This window comes from Ovis aries, chromosome 1 (assembly GCF_016772045.2).
Source record: "Ovis aries strain OAR_USU_Benz2616 breed Rambouillet chromosome 1, ARS-UI_Ramb_v3.0, whole genome shotgun sequence".
NCBI lineage: Eukaryota > Metazoa > Chordata > Mammalia > Artiodactyla > Bovidae > Ovis > Ovis aries.
The window spans coordinates 61188051-61206731 of NC_056054.1; the positions used below are offsets into that span (position 1 = coordinate 61188051).

At 32.1% G+C, this 18681-nt stretch overlaps 1 protein-coding gene across 6 annotated transcripts in view; it reads left to right on the forward strand.

The window, feature by feature from the left end:
• PRKACB (protein kinase cAMP-activated catalytic subunit beta) overlaps positions 1-18681 on the forward strand; it is a 150585-nt gene that overhangs the window by 87510 nt on the left and 44394 nt on the right. For 5 of the 6 annotated variants that reach the window (XM_027971472.2, XM_004002133.6, XM_004002132.5 and 2 more), the window contains exons 2-3: positions 14216-14277; positions 16399-16527. In XM_027971472.2, coding sequence (XP_027827273.1) covers positions 14216-14277; positions 16399-16527 — 191 coding nt within the window. Of the gene's footprint in view, positions 1-7447; positions 7472-14215; positions 14278-16398; positions 16528-18681 lie in introns of all 6 variants that reach the window. The other variant, XM_012174728.5, reaches the window with a different exon arrangement.

The following is an 18681-nucleotide window of genomic DNA, read 5'->3' on the forward strand; positions in this document are numbered from 1 at the left end:
AAGGAATTTTTTTTTAGTATCTAATCCTGAAAATAATTAAACTTCCCATTTATTGGCTTTGTCATTCTAATATTAATTTTTATCAATTTCTTTTTGGTTATATAAAAAATACTCAATCTTGAATAAGATGTTGCCAAAATTTTATTGATTTATTGGTTGTTTTTAACTGTAATTCATTGAGAAATAGGGATTTAATGATGAAATAAATATATGCCTTTTGGTTTTGGAGGCTTGGTTAAAATTTTTAGGATAATTTTTGGGGAAATAATTTGTTAGAAAAAGTACTTTTGGGATAATTTCTTTTTTGTTTTATAACATTTATTTTTTTCTAAACATTTCTAAAAAATGTTTTTGGAGAAAATATACTACAGTATATACTGCAGTTTATCAGAGGGTAAAAGCTGTTCACTTTAAGCCAAACCTGCAGCTAAAAATAGATACCCTGTTGTTAGAGTGAGTAATATTTGCTTAGAGCATAATTCATTAGCATCTTTTTGCTTAGCTAAAAAAAAGAGGATGTTTATTAGGTTAACCTTTGAATCGGATGCATGTTTAGGAAAGGTATTATATGGTTATTCATAATCGTCTATAATTTATACTTTAAAGATTTGGATTGGAATTCAGAACCTGAGAGAGATGGAATTTTGCTGTATAGCAGTAGAATTCAAAATAAGTGAACCTTTTCTTCCATAATTGGAGACCACCTTATTGTTGCAAATAAACATTTTTTTATCTTGCTGCTGTATAATATACATGTCTTCAATGCTATTAGGTATTTATTTATAAAGTTATATTAGACATTAAAAGAACATATTTACATGCAACATATTAAGAATTGTTATTATTATCCTGTTATTTTTCTGTTAGATGTAGATGTTTCTGTTCTAGTGTGTTAAATTTGGGCTAATACTACAAAAGCAACATGTTAACATTTCTTAGGACTTCTTAGATATCAATCAAAACAGAATATACCTGGTTATCATACTTAAAATAATGGATTTCTTTGAATCCAGGCAGTGTGTTTTTCTCTTTGACAGTGTTTTAGAAGTTTTACAGTTGAATGTGTTGGTTTTAGCTGAAGAAAATTGTTACTGCTTCTCTATTGCTTGACTTTTCTTTCAAGAAAGCTATGGATTTTTCAGATCAAGTTTGATATACTTGATCATATTAGTCTGCCTTTATAGCCTTTTATACCTCAGGAATTATAGTAGTGACAGCTAAACATTCTGACTTTTTCAGAGTTGTCCAATTTCAACTAATTTTGTTCATAAGTGGTTAAATGCCATTTCAAAATATGGAAAATTTCAAGTGAAGTGTGGTTTTATTTGTAAAAGTAAGCAAGTGCCAGACCCTATTACCTCAGTCTTTAGCAATATATATATGTGATATTTATGTGTATGTAGTACTTTTCTAGTTAAAAAGAGATTTATTTTCTCCTTCCTTGCCTATTAAATATCAGCCTTGGGGGGAGGAATAGTTTTCTCTGGGAATCTATCTTTGGCCCTCTTTTAATGCTGCGTTCCCTCTGAAAGCTCTCATCCATGCTAGCATCTTCAGTAATTACCTGAATGTTCAGTGCAAAGTGCATTTTCTCTTTGCATCCCATGGATCTGCTCCTTTTTCAGTCAGTCTGATTTTTGTTAATGATCCCACTCCCCATGTAGGAACTTAAACAGAAACCTTGTAGTAACTCTGAACATGTGTCTTACTCCCCAGACCTGCACTCAGCCGTTAATTTCTATTGGTTCTGCATTAGAAATGTCTCAAAAATCACTCAATTTCTGTATTATCACTGACACTAAGAATACCTTTAGATCAGGAACTCTGTATATTTTCAATCTTATTGCAGTAACAACTTCACTGGTCTCAGCTTCCAATTTTATATCTCTCTAGACCATTTTCCATGCTGCCATTTTAAAATTGCAGATATGTCCATTTCTTAATCCAACATTTTCAGTTACTCCTTATTGTCTCTCAGATAAAGGCTAAACTCCTTAGTGGAGCATACAAGATCAGTGGCCTGCCTTTCTAACTTTATCTGCATCATTCTCATAAAATTCAGATCTAATTATATTATACTATGTATTATTCCTTGCTACCCTTCCATATTTATATCTTTTATCATAAAAATTCTGAAAACAAGCTATGCTTTTCAGTGCCTCCCTTATTGATTCTCTAGAATTAGATGATTCCTCTGTACTCTCAAAGCAAACTTATAAACTATAACAATTACTTGTATTATACTGAATTTATGTACTTGAATATCAATTTCTAATATCCATCCTTTGAACTTCTTAAGTCAGGGACAGTTCAGTGTTCATCCATGTGTTTACAGCTGTTACCTTGTTTTTTACATATTTGAACACTTTTATTACATTATTGGTGAAGAATAAGAGTCACGTGTTTTGATTTTTTTGGTTCATGTGCTTATTGGAACATAACTAGCATCATGATACCAAAATCTCAAATAAAAACTGTTTGCCCTGCTGTAGTTGAGGGCAAATTTCTGAAAAAAAATTTTTTGCTATGTTTTGAATTACAGGAAATTTACAGATTTGAGCAAAAGCATTTGATTAATTCCCCTTTTTAGATATATACTTTCTAGATTGAAAATTTAATAACACAGTACTGGGGAAGCAGTATGTCAATGGAGTTAAAGAAGGGTACTTGCCTGGAAATAAACAGTATTAGATTGAAGATTAGACACCAAAGGTAACAGTTTTATTTTGAGTGGCTTGCCTTCATGGAAAAGAAATAAAAATAGTTTCACTCTTATTAACTTGGATGGATAAGGCTTTTAAAAAGAAAGACTGTGGGAGAGAGGAGTGAAAGATCAACACTGCTGATTTCTTTCATTCTAAAACAGTTAATAGTGGGACAACTAGAAATTTGTTAGTCTACTCAAGTTGAGAAAAATGACTTTTCTTCTTCCAGGTATAACAGAGCTCTCACCTGATGTAGTGGGCATCACAACCAGTAAACCATATAGTCCTGGCTCCATTCGCATTTTTGAAAGTTACTGGATTTAAATGATAATATAAATATGTATATGTATCAACTAAAAGATCTGAAAAATTGATTTTAACATACCCAAATAGGAGACGGGAGGATCCAACTTTTTTTTGGGGGGGGGAGCATTTGTAAAGTTCTGAAAGGCTTCTCATTGTTCATGAATGAATAAACAAGAAATGCAACAGTGTGTAGCCTATAAAAGAGATAATGCTCAAGGATAAGTTCATAGCCTTCGAGAGGAAGAGAATGACCTTATGTTTAGAAAATGTTTAAAATAAGAACTTATAATAGCATCTATGTGGAGTTCTTAAAAATTTCAAGTGAACATGGATGTGAAAGAAAGATGAAACAGGAAACGGGGATGAGAGGAGAGCTGGGTGAGAGGCAGGAATAGGAAAGGAACAATAATGATATGGTAAGAGCAGATTATAAGAAAATGAACCTGGTATTTGTAGACTATAAAACTACATTAGAAGCAGTAAAGAGTAAAATAATCACTGCACAAAGGTGAATTAATGACGTAGAGAACTAACTTGATAAAACTTACCAGAATGCAGGGAAAATGGATAGGATAAAAATTTCGAAGTGAAAAGTATGTTAGATAAAGTAGGAAACTCTACAAGTCGGATGATGGCATTCCCTCAGAACAGATAATGATGAATAGAACAGAAACAATAATAAAAATTAGGATTTAGGAAAACTTAGTTGAAAAAAAACTTAAATGTATAACTTGAAGCTCATTATTTGTTGACAAAGTTTAACAAAAACACCAGCACCTAAATATATCCTGATGGGAGTTTTTAATTACATGGATAAAAATAATGAATTCCACAAACATCCAGGTCTCTTTGCATCTTACAATGTAACACATAGTTTGTCTTATAAAGAAAAAATTTCATAAATTGGAGACTGGATAATTTGAAAATTCTTCTAGACCAAAAATTGACAAAGATACAAGAGCACATAGAAGAAAGTACTAAATAAAATGTAACAAGCATCCCTTTCAATGAATACCTGAACTTACAGGAATATAATAGAAATTGCCAGTGTGCAGAAAGTCAAATGGTGAGTGAAAAATCAGAGCTGTAATGGAGAGAATACTTTGACTACCCTGAGGAAATTTTATACCTTGGTCACCAAGGGCTTTTGTTTTAAATAGCCTCACAGAGACAGAAGATGAGTTCCTTGATCCATTCAACTTGTGATATCTTAGATTCCTATATAAAGCCAGGATCCACAAAGGATCGTAACCTCAGTGAAAGCATAGAGTAAAAAATAAAATGTCTTCTCTGACACAGGGTGAGAATATGGAAGCTTGCATTTCCTGGCTTGGGTTCCTGGGGAACTAACTGGGAGGGCCGTGTGTGCATGTGTATGGGATCCTTCTCCTGAGAAACTGCTTCTCCTCCTGTAGATTTCATGTTTTAATCTGTATTAATTGTGTGGTTTAATAATTTTAAATAAAATACCTTATAGTAACAGTGTCAGGCTGGTAACGTCTATCAGATACCAGGCAGAAGCTAATATGAAACATATCCTCAAATCAAACCCTGTGATTTTCTCATAGATAAAGGCCAACTAAACTTTGAACTCACAGTCTAAAATCAAAGTAGATACACAACACATACACACGCAACCTATAGCAAAAGATAGTCAGCAGGTACTATAGCATTAGATCCTACCAAGAATGTCAGAGAATAGAATTTTCACGTTCAGACTACTGTTCAAAATTAATAATCACATAAAAAGGAAATATGAGGAAAAAATTATATATGCCTCCCACAGAGCTTCAAAATACATAAAATTGACCCATTTAGAAGGAAAAATTATAACCGTGTAATATTTATAGATTAATATAAAGAATTGTCACCCAGTAATTGGAGAGTACACAGAAATATTTAGAACACTTACAAAATTTGACTACATATATTTGAAAAACTTTAAAGAACTGAGATATTCTTTGGTTTCCGGGCTTCCCTGTTGGTTCAGATGGTAAAGAATATGCCTGCAATGCAGGAGACCTGGGTGCAATCCCTGGGTCAGGAAGATCCCCTGGAGAAGGGAATAGCAACCCACTGTAGCCATTTATTATTATTATTATTATTGCCTGGAGAATTCCATAGGCAGAGGAGCCTGGAGGACTACAGTTCATAGGGTCTCAGTCGGTTGGACAATCCGAAGTGACTAACACTTTCACTTTTTCTTTCACTGTGGTCTCTGACTGCAAAGCAGTAGAGTTTAATCAATAATAAAAGACTAACTAAATAAGTAAACACAAATATTGTATTTGGGGATTTAAAAAATTCCAGTAACACACAGGTCAAGAAATAACTAATAAAATTCAGTTAGGTATCAGAACTTGTAGAGTACAGCTAAAGTGGATTTAGAGACAAATTTTTAAATGTGTGTATTAGGAAAAGGGAAAGATATTTATGATAGAAGTGTGCAAGTAAAGTTAGGGAAAACATAGCATGGTTAATCAAAAGAAGAAAACTAATAGGGACATGACCAAAATCAGTGGAATAGAAAATAAAGATTCATCAGAGCCAAAGGTTAGTTCATGGAGAAGACTTTTTAAAAATTTGATTACAACCTATTTAAAAATTAATCATAGTTAAAATAAAAACTTAAAATTAGGACTGGACAGTTTTATAGTCAAGTTCAAAAAGAACAAAAATTTTGATCTTGTACAAAACTTTTCAAAGAATTAAAGAGGATATATTCTTAATTTCTTAAATCTGTGTATTCTAGTATAACTTTACAAGTAAAGTATGGGAAAGAAATCAATTAGAAACATGTTCTCTGAAGTTAGTAACAGGAATAGGATTCTCATTGTCTGTACAGTATTACACTGTGACTCAAAACTTGAACAGTAAGACAAAATGTTGGAGGAAACCAAAGTATCATTATTCATAGATATGTGATTATCTACATAGAAAATTCAAGAAACTCTACAAATGTTACTTTAGAATTGATGAGAGTCTGCCATGTAATAAGACCAGTATATAAACATCAATTGTGTGTTATACATCAGCAACAAACAAATGGTAATTTTTTTAAAAAATCTCCTTTTTACGATAACCACCAGAGCTCTAAAGACCCTAGGAATAAATCTAATAAGAGAATAATAAGACCTTTAAGAGAAAAATTATAAACTTCTACTGAGATACTTATAATCTTTAACAAGCAGTTATAATTTCATACCCACTAGATTATCAAAAATTAGAAAAAACAGTAACACATTTTGTTGAGGTATGGATCATCAAGAATATGGTGGTAATATAAACTGGTACAACCATTTATTGAGCCATTTGTTATTATCTAGTTTAGTTGAAAACGTGCATACCGTATCAGCTAGGGATCCACTCCTAGCTCTATACTGTCCAGCAACAAAAGTATTTGAATTCAGAACCAAACGTAAAATCTTTAGCATATATTGTGGTAGGTATGATATCCTCTGAGAAAAAGCGTCAGTGAACAATTAAGCAAGTAAAGTGCATTTCAAAGAGCATTTCAAAAGTTTTCTGGGTCATTTGTTTTATGACTATAAATTTAGTAATATTTATTATTACAAAATCCTATCGGGAACATCTTCAGTCAAACATAGTTTGGATGGTTAGAAAAAATCCACAGCATTCCAAGATAGAAAGTTGGGAGAGAAGGCATATGTGTGTGATTAGTAGTGAATTAGTACACTGTGTGGATTCCTAGTGTATCCATCTGCCCATGATTGATAAATAGATACTAGTCAAGTAAGTTAGTGTGTTTGTCTATAGTTTGATCATTTATATATGTCTCACCGAAAGTTTTAAATTTTTTTAGCCATGTAGTGAAAGTGAGTCAATTATAATGTTCACTTGTAACCAAGACTTGATAAAGAATTAACTAATAAAAATCATAAGGAGAGGACAGAACAGTAAAAATTAGTATTGCAACACAAAGTATAGCCTTTATTGCCTATTAAATTTCCAACCACTCATCCATGTGTGACTTTGTGCAAGACTAATTAATATCTTAGAAAACAAAAGTAGGCATGGTCTCATCCACTGAACTGCACAAATACAGTTGTAGTAGTTAGAGTTGTTTTTTATATCCATGCTCATTTTAAGGTTACAGTGAATTTGCTTTGAATAAACATGTTTGAATATGGTGAAGTAACGTGTCTCTTCAGCAAAGTGAACACAGTTGCTTTTCAGATTAAAAGGATAGAAATATGGTATTTCATTAATATATTTGCAGAGTAGGGTTTTAACTGGTTTTAAAAAATATGTATCCAAAGAATTAATTGTAATCATTGTATAAAACATTTTTGAATATGTGTTTTTCATTCTGTTCCTATTTGTGAATATCTAATGAACATACATGGATTGATAACTTCTTGTGTATATGTTATTTTGTGTTATTTAATCTGTTCAATTTATTCTTTTTGATCAAGCACGCAAATCATCAGAAGCATCTGGTAGGAATCCAATTTTTACAGAATAATTCTGTTGGTTTATTGCTCTAAGTTAGATTTTTATGAGGTATTTTGTGACTAGAATATTTTATATATTAGCTTACTGAAATTTTTTGTACAGCATGTATGTGTGTGGGGGGTATACTTAAAAATAACAGATACAGAGCTCTAAAGAGGTGGGTGTTTGAAGTAGTGATGGCAAAAGACAAACTATTGCAGTTTACTTGATTTATATTTCCTCGAGGTTTTGAAAGGGATTGTACTGTTATTTGTTTATAGAACTTGGTATTTTCATAGGTAATTTACTTCATCCCCATCCTATTTTGTGCTTTCTGACATACACTGAATAACTCAAATAGAATAATGCTTTTATTTAGGTAAAGAATGAAAATGAAAATAATTTAATTATGAAGAGATTAGGGAGGGAGGTCCATGAATTATAATTTGCTCAGTAAAAAAATTTTTAACTTATTACAAGAAAAGATACCGGTAAGAAACAATTGCTTATAGTACCAAATACTTAGTCTTTCCCTAATAGAAAATTTTAGAGGGACAGCTCCTTCCCTTATTCCCTAAATGTATGCCATCAAGATTTAAAATATTCAGACCTGCAATCTCCACTGGTATTCCTGCTTACTCTCTCTGGTTCCCCTCATTCTTTAGCAAGATATGTTGCCTCCTGTTTCCCAGAAGTAGAGTATAGCAATTGTGAATAACAGTTTATTCCTGTTCCTTCCCACACATTGTAAAGTATTGCTGTGGTGAACCTGCCTGATGGGGCACTTTCTTGCTTTGCATTCACCTGCCACTGCTGCTGTACACCTTTACCCTGTCCTCAAGTCTGTTGCCATTTCCTGAGTAAACCATGCTCTTTCCTCCATGCCTTTTATTCAAGATCATCCCAGCCTGTCCTTCTCAGCTTTATCTGCCAGGGGAACTGTTTATCCTTCAAGATTCAGCACAAATGGCACATCATCTTTTATGACTTAACTTACTACCCAAGAATTTCCTCTTTTGCACTAGACTAGCACCTATCGATTTCTTAGTTGTGATCCTTGTCACATTCCAGTACAGTGGTTCATCTATCTCCCCTTTAGCTTCTCATCTGCTTAATAGTAGCGATATGTTTATGCTTTATTGTGTTTCCCAATTGTAACTCAGTTTCTGGTACCATTGAACAATGGTCTACAAATGTTAACAAGATGGTTAAAACAGCACCAGTGAAGACACTGTTTGTCTGGAAGACATTATTTGTCTCTCAGAAGGGACTTAATGAAGTATTACAATTCAGTGTCTTTTCCTAAAGTTTTGAATAAGGAACAAAAGTCCAGAGATAGCACTGCAGTGGTTATAGGATGTATATTTAAACTTTTAGTTGTGATCTTAAGGAAAATTAGAAAATTAGTATTGATGCTGGCACTAAACAGTAATTATTGATTTTATTTCCTTACCATTTAATCCTAAAATATTCTATTTGAATATATTCAGTCAAATAATTGTTTCTACATTAATGCTTTATTCTGTACAAAATATTCTATATAGGTGATTGTGTATAGGTGATTTGTATTGTATTGTGTATAGGTCATTTCATGCTAATATGCTGTCCTGTAAGTGTCATTTAATCATTGTTTATTTTTCGGATACAAGCTTGCTTATCTTCAGAAGTATCTGGTAGGCAACTACTTTTAATAAAACAAATCTTACCTTTCAAGACTTTTTATTTGGTTGTTTGCAAATTGCTATGCTATTAGTAAAGTTATATTTTTATAAAATATTCTGAGTTAATAAAATATTTTAGTTGATGAAAGAAATGGCTTATTTAGTTTTGTGTTGAGGTTTATCTACAGAAATGATTTATATTATAGTTTCTTATATGATATTTTAGAAACAACATATAGTACTGTGAAATACTGTACATGGTACACTTTATATAGAGGGTAGCACAAAACTGACAAGCACATACCACTTAAATAACCCAGGTTAATGGAAGGTTTTTAGAAGATAATTATGCTATTGTAAATTTTGAAAAAAAAAAAACCAGCTAATATTTTAAAAATTGGGTATGTACTCTAGGAAGTTTATATTCTATTTTGTCCTATTTTCTGTTTCTCTTCTATTTTCTGACAGCCATTAAAAGAAGTTAAATAAAATTGTCTTTTTACTGTAAAAGAGGGAGGTGACATTTATCTCATTACAAAGAAAACTGGAGAATTCACTATCTGGAGTAGTTGTAATTTGTACCATAATAGATTTCTAAACCTTTCTTATAAAATGTGAATGATAACCTCCTTTAAATGTTGCATAACAGCATACTGTAACTAACAACATGCTCTTTTTATAATAGGTAGCAATCTAGAATCTAGCAGCAACACAGAACCAAAAACTGCCTAATAGATAAATATACTACCTATAATTAGTGAAACATTGCAGAATTATCTGAACAACATAAAATATTTCATACTTGATTTTAATAACAGAGTATTCCATACTTAAATTTTTAATAAATTTTCCTAATGTTTAAAATGAACTCAAATTTTTAACAACATCCTATGTGTAAATATATTCAAAAATACTTTGAGGGTGGTAAGAATTAAGTTTTTTTAAATGTACTTGTGGATGTTCATAAAAATTATCACTTTCTTCATCTCATGAATAGGGGTAAATATTTCTTGAAATCAACCCTAGGTGAACATATATATTCATTTGGTATGCTCACTTCTTAAACTGAAGAGAAAAACTTTATTTGGAAAATAAATATAATTGAAGTATATACTTCTGGGAAGAAATTGAGTTAATTTTTGGTGTCTTCATTTTTTTCACACCTAGCTTGCTCCATTATTGACCATTCCCAGGTAGGTCAGGTGGTAAAAAAAAATCCACCTGCAATGCAGGAAGCCCCAGTTCCATTCCTGGCTCAGGAAGTTCCCCTAGAGAAGGGATAGGCTACCTACTCCAGTATTCTTGGGCTTCTCGGGTGGCTCAGACCATAAAGAATCCGCCTGCAATGCGAGAGGATTGGATTCAATCTCTCCATTGGGAAGATCCTCTGGAGGAGGGCCTGGCAACCCATTCCAGTATTCTTGCCTAGAGAATGCCCATGGATAGAGGAGCCTTGCTGGCTACTGTCCATGGGGTTGCAAAGAGTTGGACACAACTAAGCACAGCACACAGAACAAAATACGTTTGCAGAAAAATCCTTTGTTGAGATGATTTTTCCTAAGAGTTAGGAATCACTGTGTTTTTAAATAGGTACTTATGATTACTGAGAAGTATTAGAACCAATTTTACAGCGCATATGTATGTCGTGTTAAGTCACTTCAGTTGTGTCTGACTCTTTGTGACCCTGTGGACCTTAGCCTTCAAGGCTTCTCTGTCCATGGCATTCTCTAGGTAAGAATACTGAAGTAGGTTGCCATGCCCACCTCCAAGGGATCTTTCCAACCCAGGGATTGAACCCATGTCTCTTGTGTCTCCTGTATTGGCAGGCAGATTCTTTTCTACTGCACCACCTGAGAAGCCCATAAGCCATATCTACATTTAAACTTAATTAAATCATTGTGATATCCTGCTACAGCCACAGGCTTTGGAGCTCAACACATATGAGAGCTTCCCAGGTGGAGCTAATGGTAAAGAATCCGCCTACCAATACCAGGAGACACAAGAGATGTAGGTTTGATCCTAAGGGTTGAGAAAATCCTTTGGGGTAAGAAATGGCAACCTACTCCGGTATCCCCCGGAGAAGGGATACGCTACCCACTCCAGTATTCTTGGTCTTCCCTCGTGGCTCAGCTGGTGAAGAATCTGCCTGCAATGCAGGAGTCCAGGGTTCAATCCCTGGATTGGAAGATCCCCTGGAGAAGGGAAAGGCTACCCACTCCAGTATTCTGGCCTGGAGAATTCCATGGACTGTATAGTCCACGGGTTCGCAAAGAGTCAGACACGACTGAGTGACTTTCACTTTTCATTATTCGTGCCTGTAAAGTCTCATGGACAGTGGCAGGCTGCAGTCCCTAGGGTCGCAAACAGTCCGAACGACTGAAGTGACTTAGCACACACACACCATCAGTGGATATAAGCTTTAAAAATAACTGGAGAAAAACATTTAGAAAGTTAAGTTTACCACTGTGTAAAAATAATAAAATACAAAGCAAATACATGTGGCTCTAGATTACCTATTGTTTTAGAATTATTCTTAATCTAGCATGTTGTGAAATATTTTTTGCTTATATTTATAAAATATATATTTTGGTTAACTAATACTTTTACAAAGAGTTAACTATGTCATCTTTGCATCTAAATAGTGCACATATAAACTAGAGATTTGTGTATGTGTATATATATATATACTTACGTGACAAAAAGTGTTTCAGGAACAAGATTTTCTTTGTGGAACTATCTAATGACATTGTAATTAAGGCTTATCCTTACTCTAAAAGGGAATCTTGTTATATGTTGAAATAATTTGTAAAATTCAACATCTTTAATTCACATAGTTTCTGATAATTTAAGGCTTGTATGAGAATTGTTATTTACCTTCTACAATATTACTTGACAGTAAACTCAGAACACTGATGAATACAGAGTATTTCAAAGATTTTCCTGAATATCCTATTAGTGCATGAAATTAAGCAGTACTTAAACTTTCTCCTTTAGTTTGTTCACCAAGCAGGAAAAAGGAAATTTTCCTTCAACTTACCATCTTTGGCAAAAACTGCCAGTCCTTCCTTTGACCAGTTACTTTTTTTAACTCAAGATCCAATTAGCAAAAAGTGACAGGAGAAGCTGAAACAGGATGTTAGGGATTCTTTTTTCTGATTTTCTTCCATGTCTCCAAATTATCTATACTCATGCAGGCATCTGGAGAGTTTATACTGCAATTTGATATGCAAAAAGTTCTATAGATAGATGATAACTAAAAATATTTTTCAAAAGAAATCAGGGGTATATTTTGGGAATCACAAGTTGTTTCTTAAAAGCCACAGTTGCATTTAGCAATAAATTATGTTTTTAACTTATTTTGTAGCTGTCATTTCCAAGTCAATGCCATGTGCAGATATATCTGTTTTATGCAAAAAAGAAAAAAAAGAAAAATTTTCAAAACCATTCTTCTTCCATTGTAACTAGTACATTAAGTTTTAGAAGTAGGATGATTTGAACCTTCCTAAAGTCAAAGAAAATGCAATAATTTTCCACACCCCAAATCCACCCTTGGGAGAAATTAGATCATATTTGCATAATTAGGTACAGTTATTTGATTCATTGTTTTCGTGAATGAGATTTTTATACAATGGATAGATTCTAATTTTAAAAATTAGTTTTCTCATTTCCTAAAATAGGCATTTTAGAGTATTTTACAGCAAAATACAGGTGACAGTTTATATAAAGTAGTAAAATACTATCTTCAGAAATGCACACTAGTGTTTTACAAAAACTAATGTCTGCTTTTGGTGCCTCTGAACACCATTTTGAAATCTCAAAGCAAATGTCAACAGGCCTCTTGATTAACAGTGTTTTGCCAAAGGTACTTCATCAGGGGAATGTATATCTTAAATATCTTACTTAAATAGTAGTTTAACACTACTATATCAGTAGATGATCTTATTAAATTATTTGTGAACCCCTCACTTGAACTTTTAATTTTGTCTTTTTATCATCCCCTTCATCATTCTTATAACTTCTGAAATAAATGCCGATGTGCCACTTTTTTGCCCTTTACTGTTTAAACACTGTTTAAATACTATTTTCTTGTTTCTTTATAGATTCAGATATCAGAGGAATATTGGGAACTCTCCCTTCCCAAAAAAAGAAAGACTGAAAGATTTGCTTCTTTTGTAGTTATGTTTTTATCTCAAACTTAACTATGGGAACAATAATAAATTTTGTTAATGCCATTTTATATCTCTGGAATTTTTTCCCTATTTGTTTCTAAAACCCTGAAGTTCTTTTGTAAACAGAAGTCACTGTTAATAGCTTTGTGGGAAGACTATGAAGAAGAATTAAGTGTTTCATCATTTAGCAAATCTAAAACTTCAAACCACAGCTCAATATAATAATGTGACTATTCTTGATCACTATATAACCATCTGATTTTGAATTTATTTTAGTTTACATTATGAATTAAACATTCAGGCATTTAGTTTTGCTCCCAATTTAGAATGAGATTTTTAAGCTGTTTGGGGTTTTGGTTGTTTTATTTTTAAGTCTTTGTGGCTATTCTTGTGTTAGTCTGTGGTTTTCCCTCTTTCTCTCTACCTTTCATAGAGAGGATACAAATCTAATAATGTAAATCCTTATGCCTGAAAACAGCCCTTTATCAAAGTCAATTATTTTTGAAATTCCATAAATCAATAAATTCACATTCTATAGAATTTTCACTTCTTATGTTTAAAGGCTCTGTTAATATCTGGTGGCTTTTTTTTACAATAAGTATTTTGCCCTGTATTCATTTCTAACATTTTTCATTATTTTTAGGTATTTTTTCAGGAACCATATTTTTATTATTAGATTATTATCAAAGTGACCTTCATATAGAACAGAATTAGATATTCTTAGAAACTTGAGAAAATGTTTGCTTCTTCTTTAAAGAAACTAAATGGCTCTCTAGTATACCATGGTTGTGAATATATGTTTCATGACAACCATAGTTGACCTAAGTCTATGTTTTTTAAGCAAGTATACTTATGTGTAATATTTTATATATGTAATATGAATATTCTTACAAGTCAAATTTTTTTAATATATTTTCAGTGAAAGAGTTTCTAGCCAAAGCCAAAGAAGACTTTTTAAAAAAATGGGAAAATCCTGCTCCGGTAAGGAACATTTAAAATTTTCTGTGACTTAAAATCTCACTTTAAGTAAAATCATGATACTTGCCTAAATAACTTACTACTTTGGAAAGTTTAATTTCCAAGTAGCATCAATAAATATAAGCTGAATGTAAGAATTTTGTTATAACATTAGGTTTTGATTCATTACTAATTTTATGTATACCTAAATTGGAAAAGGAACTAATTTCCAATATAATACTTGATGGTACATTTTGATACTAGTTCCAAGTTCCTACAAACTGTTTATAGTGTCTGATAGTAATTTTGATTTATGGTTTTGATAGAATATTTATTATTTTTATTAATTATGATAGTAGGGATCATATTGTATAGTTTCGAATTCTTAATCACAAATACTTAGCTATTGACAACATACCAAGTACACAAAGATTCTTTATAAATGTTTTGATGGGTTAAGTTCAATATAATTTAAGTACTTTAGATCTTAATTAAGATCTAAAAACTATATATAAGAAAACCATCTATACTCTCCAAAAACTTTTTTTGAATCTGTTTTTATAAATAATTAATGACCTTTAGTAGCAGTTTAAATTTTAAAAACTTTATTCCTAACATAAAAATCCTTTTCAAATATTTTTTCACTAAAAAATATTTAATTCTAGATAAAATGTTATGTTTTAAGAAGATGCTATCATTACCAAGATGTAGAGCATGAGCCATAATTTAAAACACAGTCACTCTGATGATTAAAAGAAGTTAGATATTGTCTAATTTGAGACATTAAGGGAGGTGAGGAAGATGTCATATTTGTATGAAAAGCAATGACTGGCAGAAAGAGATAGTCTGTTGTCTATTAATAATGTTTATTTTCATTATTAATTTGGGAATTTTATTAAACATTTCAATCCATTGTTGATAAAACCAAAAATTAAATATTAATCCATAAAATTAATTAATTCAAACAGAATTATAAGGACTTTTTCTTTCTGTATTGATACAGAATCTCATAGCAATTTAAAATTGAGAAATAGGAATGAATACAAGTTTTATTTTTTTTACAAGTTTTATAAATAAAAACTTTGAATCACTTGCTTTCTCCTTAGTGATTTACTAAGAAGCTCTGAGCAAAGGCAAGGTTTGATTTGCAAAAGATTAAGTTCAACTACAGTGTATTCCAGTAGCAATTCAGATTCCTTACTTATAAAAGAACCATATTGCATCATATATTTCTCAAGCTTAATGCTATACAGTCTGGTCCTTGGAATTATTCTTTCCAAGATTTTCATGAAGATGTTTATAATGAAAACCTATTAAACAAATGGGTCAGCAATTACTATTTGATGCTATTAAGCACATAATTTGTTCCCTGTAATCTTCATTCTGTTGTGGCAGCAACAAATTCAGTAGATTGATGCCTCCAATTTTTTGCTTCTGTGCTATAGTTAAAGCCAAACAAAGACATTTTGCTTGTAACAAAGCATCTATTCAAGGAGAAAAAGAGACTGATTATTGTTCTGGGATTCTAACTTTTGGTTATCTTTGTGGGAGTGAGGAATTCTTTTTACCTTATTGTTACTTGTTAAGGTAATACAGGGTTATTATCACATCAGAGAGAGAAAATTATTTGGATCTCTCATCGGTTATTATCTAGTTTATATAAGGATAGAAAGACATACAAAGGATAGTAAGGCAGTGCTTTCTTCAGAGGTAACTGGTGAAATGACTGATGCTCAGCTTATCTATTCATTACAGTTTTTTTGCAAATGCCCTGTGTGGCTTCCATGATTGCATACTTCTGGTCACTTTGTAATTATCAAAATATGTATCTAATTTATTATAAATCCAGTACTATGAATTCATATCAGAATGTGACCTTTTATATTTCAACTCAGGATCTTATTTCCTCACATTGCTATTACTCTTTGTTTACGATATAAGTCTCTCCTCAAATGTAAGATCCTTTTTATTCAAAGGGAAAAACAGAATCAATAAACTGGAATTTCTGTAGTCTTTTTATATTGTTTTTAAATGGATAGTTATAAATTATCAATTCTGATAATATATTATTAAGTCTATTATAGTTATCATATTCTTCTTATGAATATTTCTAATTATAAATTTTATTTTTTCCTGTATATTTAGAATAATGCTGGGCTGGAAGATTTTGAAAGGAAAAAAACCCTTGGAACAGGTTCATTTGGAAGAGTCATGTTGGTGAAACACAAAGCCACTGAACAGTATTATGCCATGAAGATCTTAGATAAGCAGAAGGTTAGTGTATTCATTAGTCTGGTTTGCTTTTGGAATTTTTAAAAACTTTTTTAAATTTTGAATTGAAATACAGTGCTGTTACAATGTTGTGTTAACTTCAGGTATACAGCATAGTGATTCAGTTTTATATGTTATATATATTTTTTTGTTTTTTAGATTCTTTTCCATTACAGGTTATTATAAGATATTGAGTATAGTTTCTTGTACTATACAGGTTCGTGTTGGTAATCTATTTTATGTTTATTAGTGTGTATTTTTTAATCTCAAACTCTCAGTTTATCCCCCAGCTTTCCCCGTTGGTAACCATAAGTTTGTTTCCTATTTGCTTTCTATGTCTGTGAGCCTATTTCTGTTTTGTAAATAAATTCATTTGTATTATATTTCTAGATTTCACAAGTAAGTGGTATAATGTGATATTTGTCTTTCTCTACCTTGCCTACTTCACTTAGTATGGTAACCTCTAGCCAGAACATAGGCAGAACACTCTTTAACATAAATTACATTAATATTTTTTGGCTACATCTCTTGGAGTATTGGAAATAAAGGCAAAAATAAGCAAATGGGACTTATTTAAAGCATTTGTACAGCAAAGGAAACCATAAACAAAATAAAAAGACAACCTACAGGTGGTAGAAAATATTTGCAAATGATGTTTGACTGCCAAAAGATTAATTTCCAAAATATACAAGTAGCTTGTACAGCTCTCTCTCTCTCTCTATATATATATATATATATATATAAATCCTATCAAAAATGGGTAGAAATGTAAATAGATATTTCTCAAAAGAAGACATACAGATAGCCAATAGGCATGTGAAAGGATACTCAATATTTATAATTACATATTAGAGAAATGCAAATAAAAACTGCATTGAGGTATCACCTCACACTGGTCAGAATGACCATAATCAAAAGTCTAAAAATAATAAATGCTAGAGAAGATGTGGAGAAAAAGAATCCTGCTACATTGTTGATGCAGCCATTATGTGTAGAACAGTATTAAGGTTCCTTAAAAAACTAAAAATGGAGATTCCATATGATCCTGCAATCCTACTTCTGGGTATATATCCAGAGGAAACCATAATTTGAAAAGACAGATGCACCCCAATGTTCTTTGCAGCACTATTTACAGTAGCCAAGAAATGGAAGCAACCTAAATGTCCATCAGTAGATGAATAGATAAAGATGTGGTGTATATGTACATGATGGGATATTTACTGAGCCATGAAAGTAATGAAATAATGCCATTTGCAGCATCTAAGTCTAGGATGGACCTAGAGATTATCATACTAGTGAAATAAGTCAAACAGAGAAAGAAATATTATGTGATATTGTTTATATATGGAATACAAAGCAATGATATTAGTGCATTCATTGTTATTTACTTGAAGAGTAAATTTCAGTTTTATCAGTTGAATTATTAAACACATGCAATAGAATGACTTACATTGACACCAGGTTTCAACAGTACATGAACTGTGAACTTCCAGAAATTCAAACTGGATTTAGAAAAGGCAGAGAAACCAGAGATCAAATTGCCAACATCCGCTGGATCATCGAAAAAGCAAGAGAGTTCCAGAAAAATAACTACTTCTGCTTTAGTGACTAAAGCCAAAGCCTTTGACTGTGTGGATCACAACAAACTGTGGAAAATTCTTAAAGAGATGGGAATGCCAGACCACCTTACATGCCTCCTGAGAAACCTGTATGCAGGTCAAGAAGCAACAGTTAGAACTGGACATGAAACAACAGTCTATTTGCAAATTGGGAATGGAGTACGTCAAAGCTGTATATTGCCACCCTGCTTATTTAACTTATATGCAGAGCACATCATGAGAAACGCTGGACTGGATAAAGCACAAGCTGGAATCATGATTGCCAGGAGAAATATCAATAACCTCAGATATGCAGATGACACCACCCTTATGGCAAAAAGTGAAGAACTAAAGAGCCTCTTGATGAAAGTGAAAGAGGAGAGTGAAAACGGCTTAAAACTCAACATTCAGAAAATGAAAATCATGACATCTGGTCCCATCACTTCATGGCAACTAGATGGGGAAACAGTAGAAACAGTGACAAGCTTTATTTTGGGGGCTCCAAAATCACTGGAGATGGTGACTGCGGCCATGAAATTAAAAGACACTTGCTCCTTGG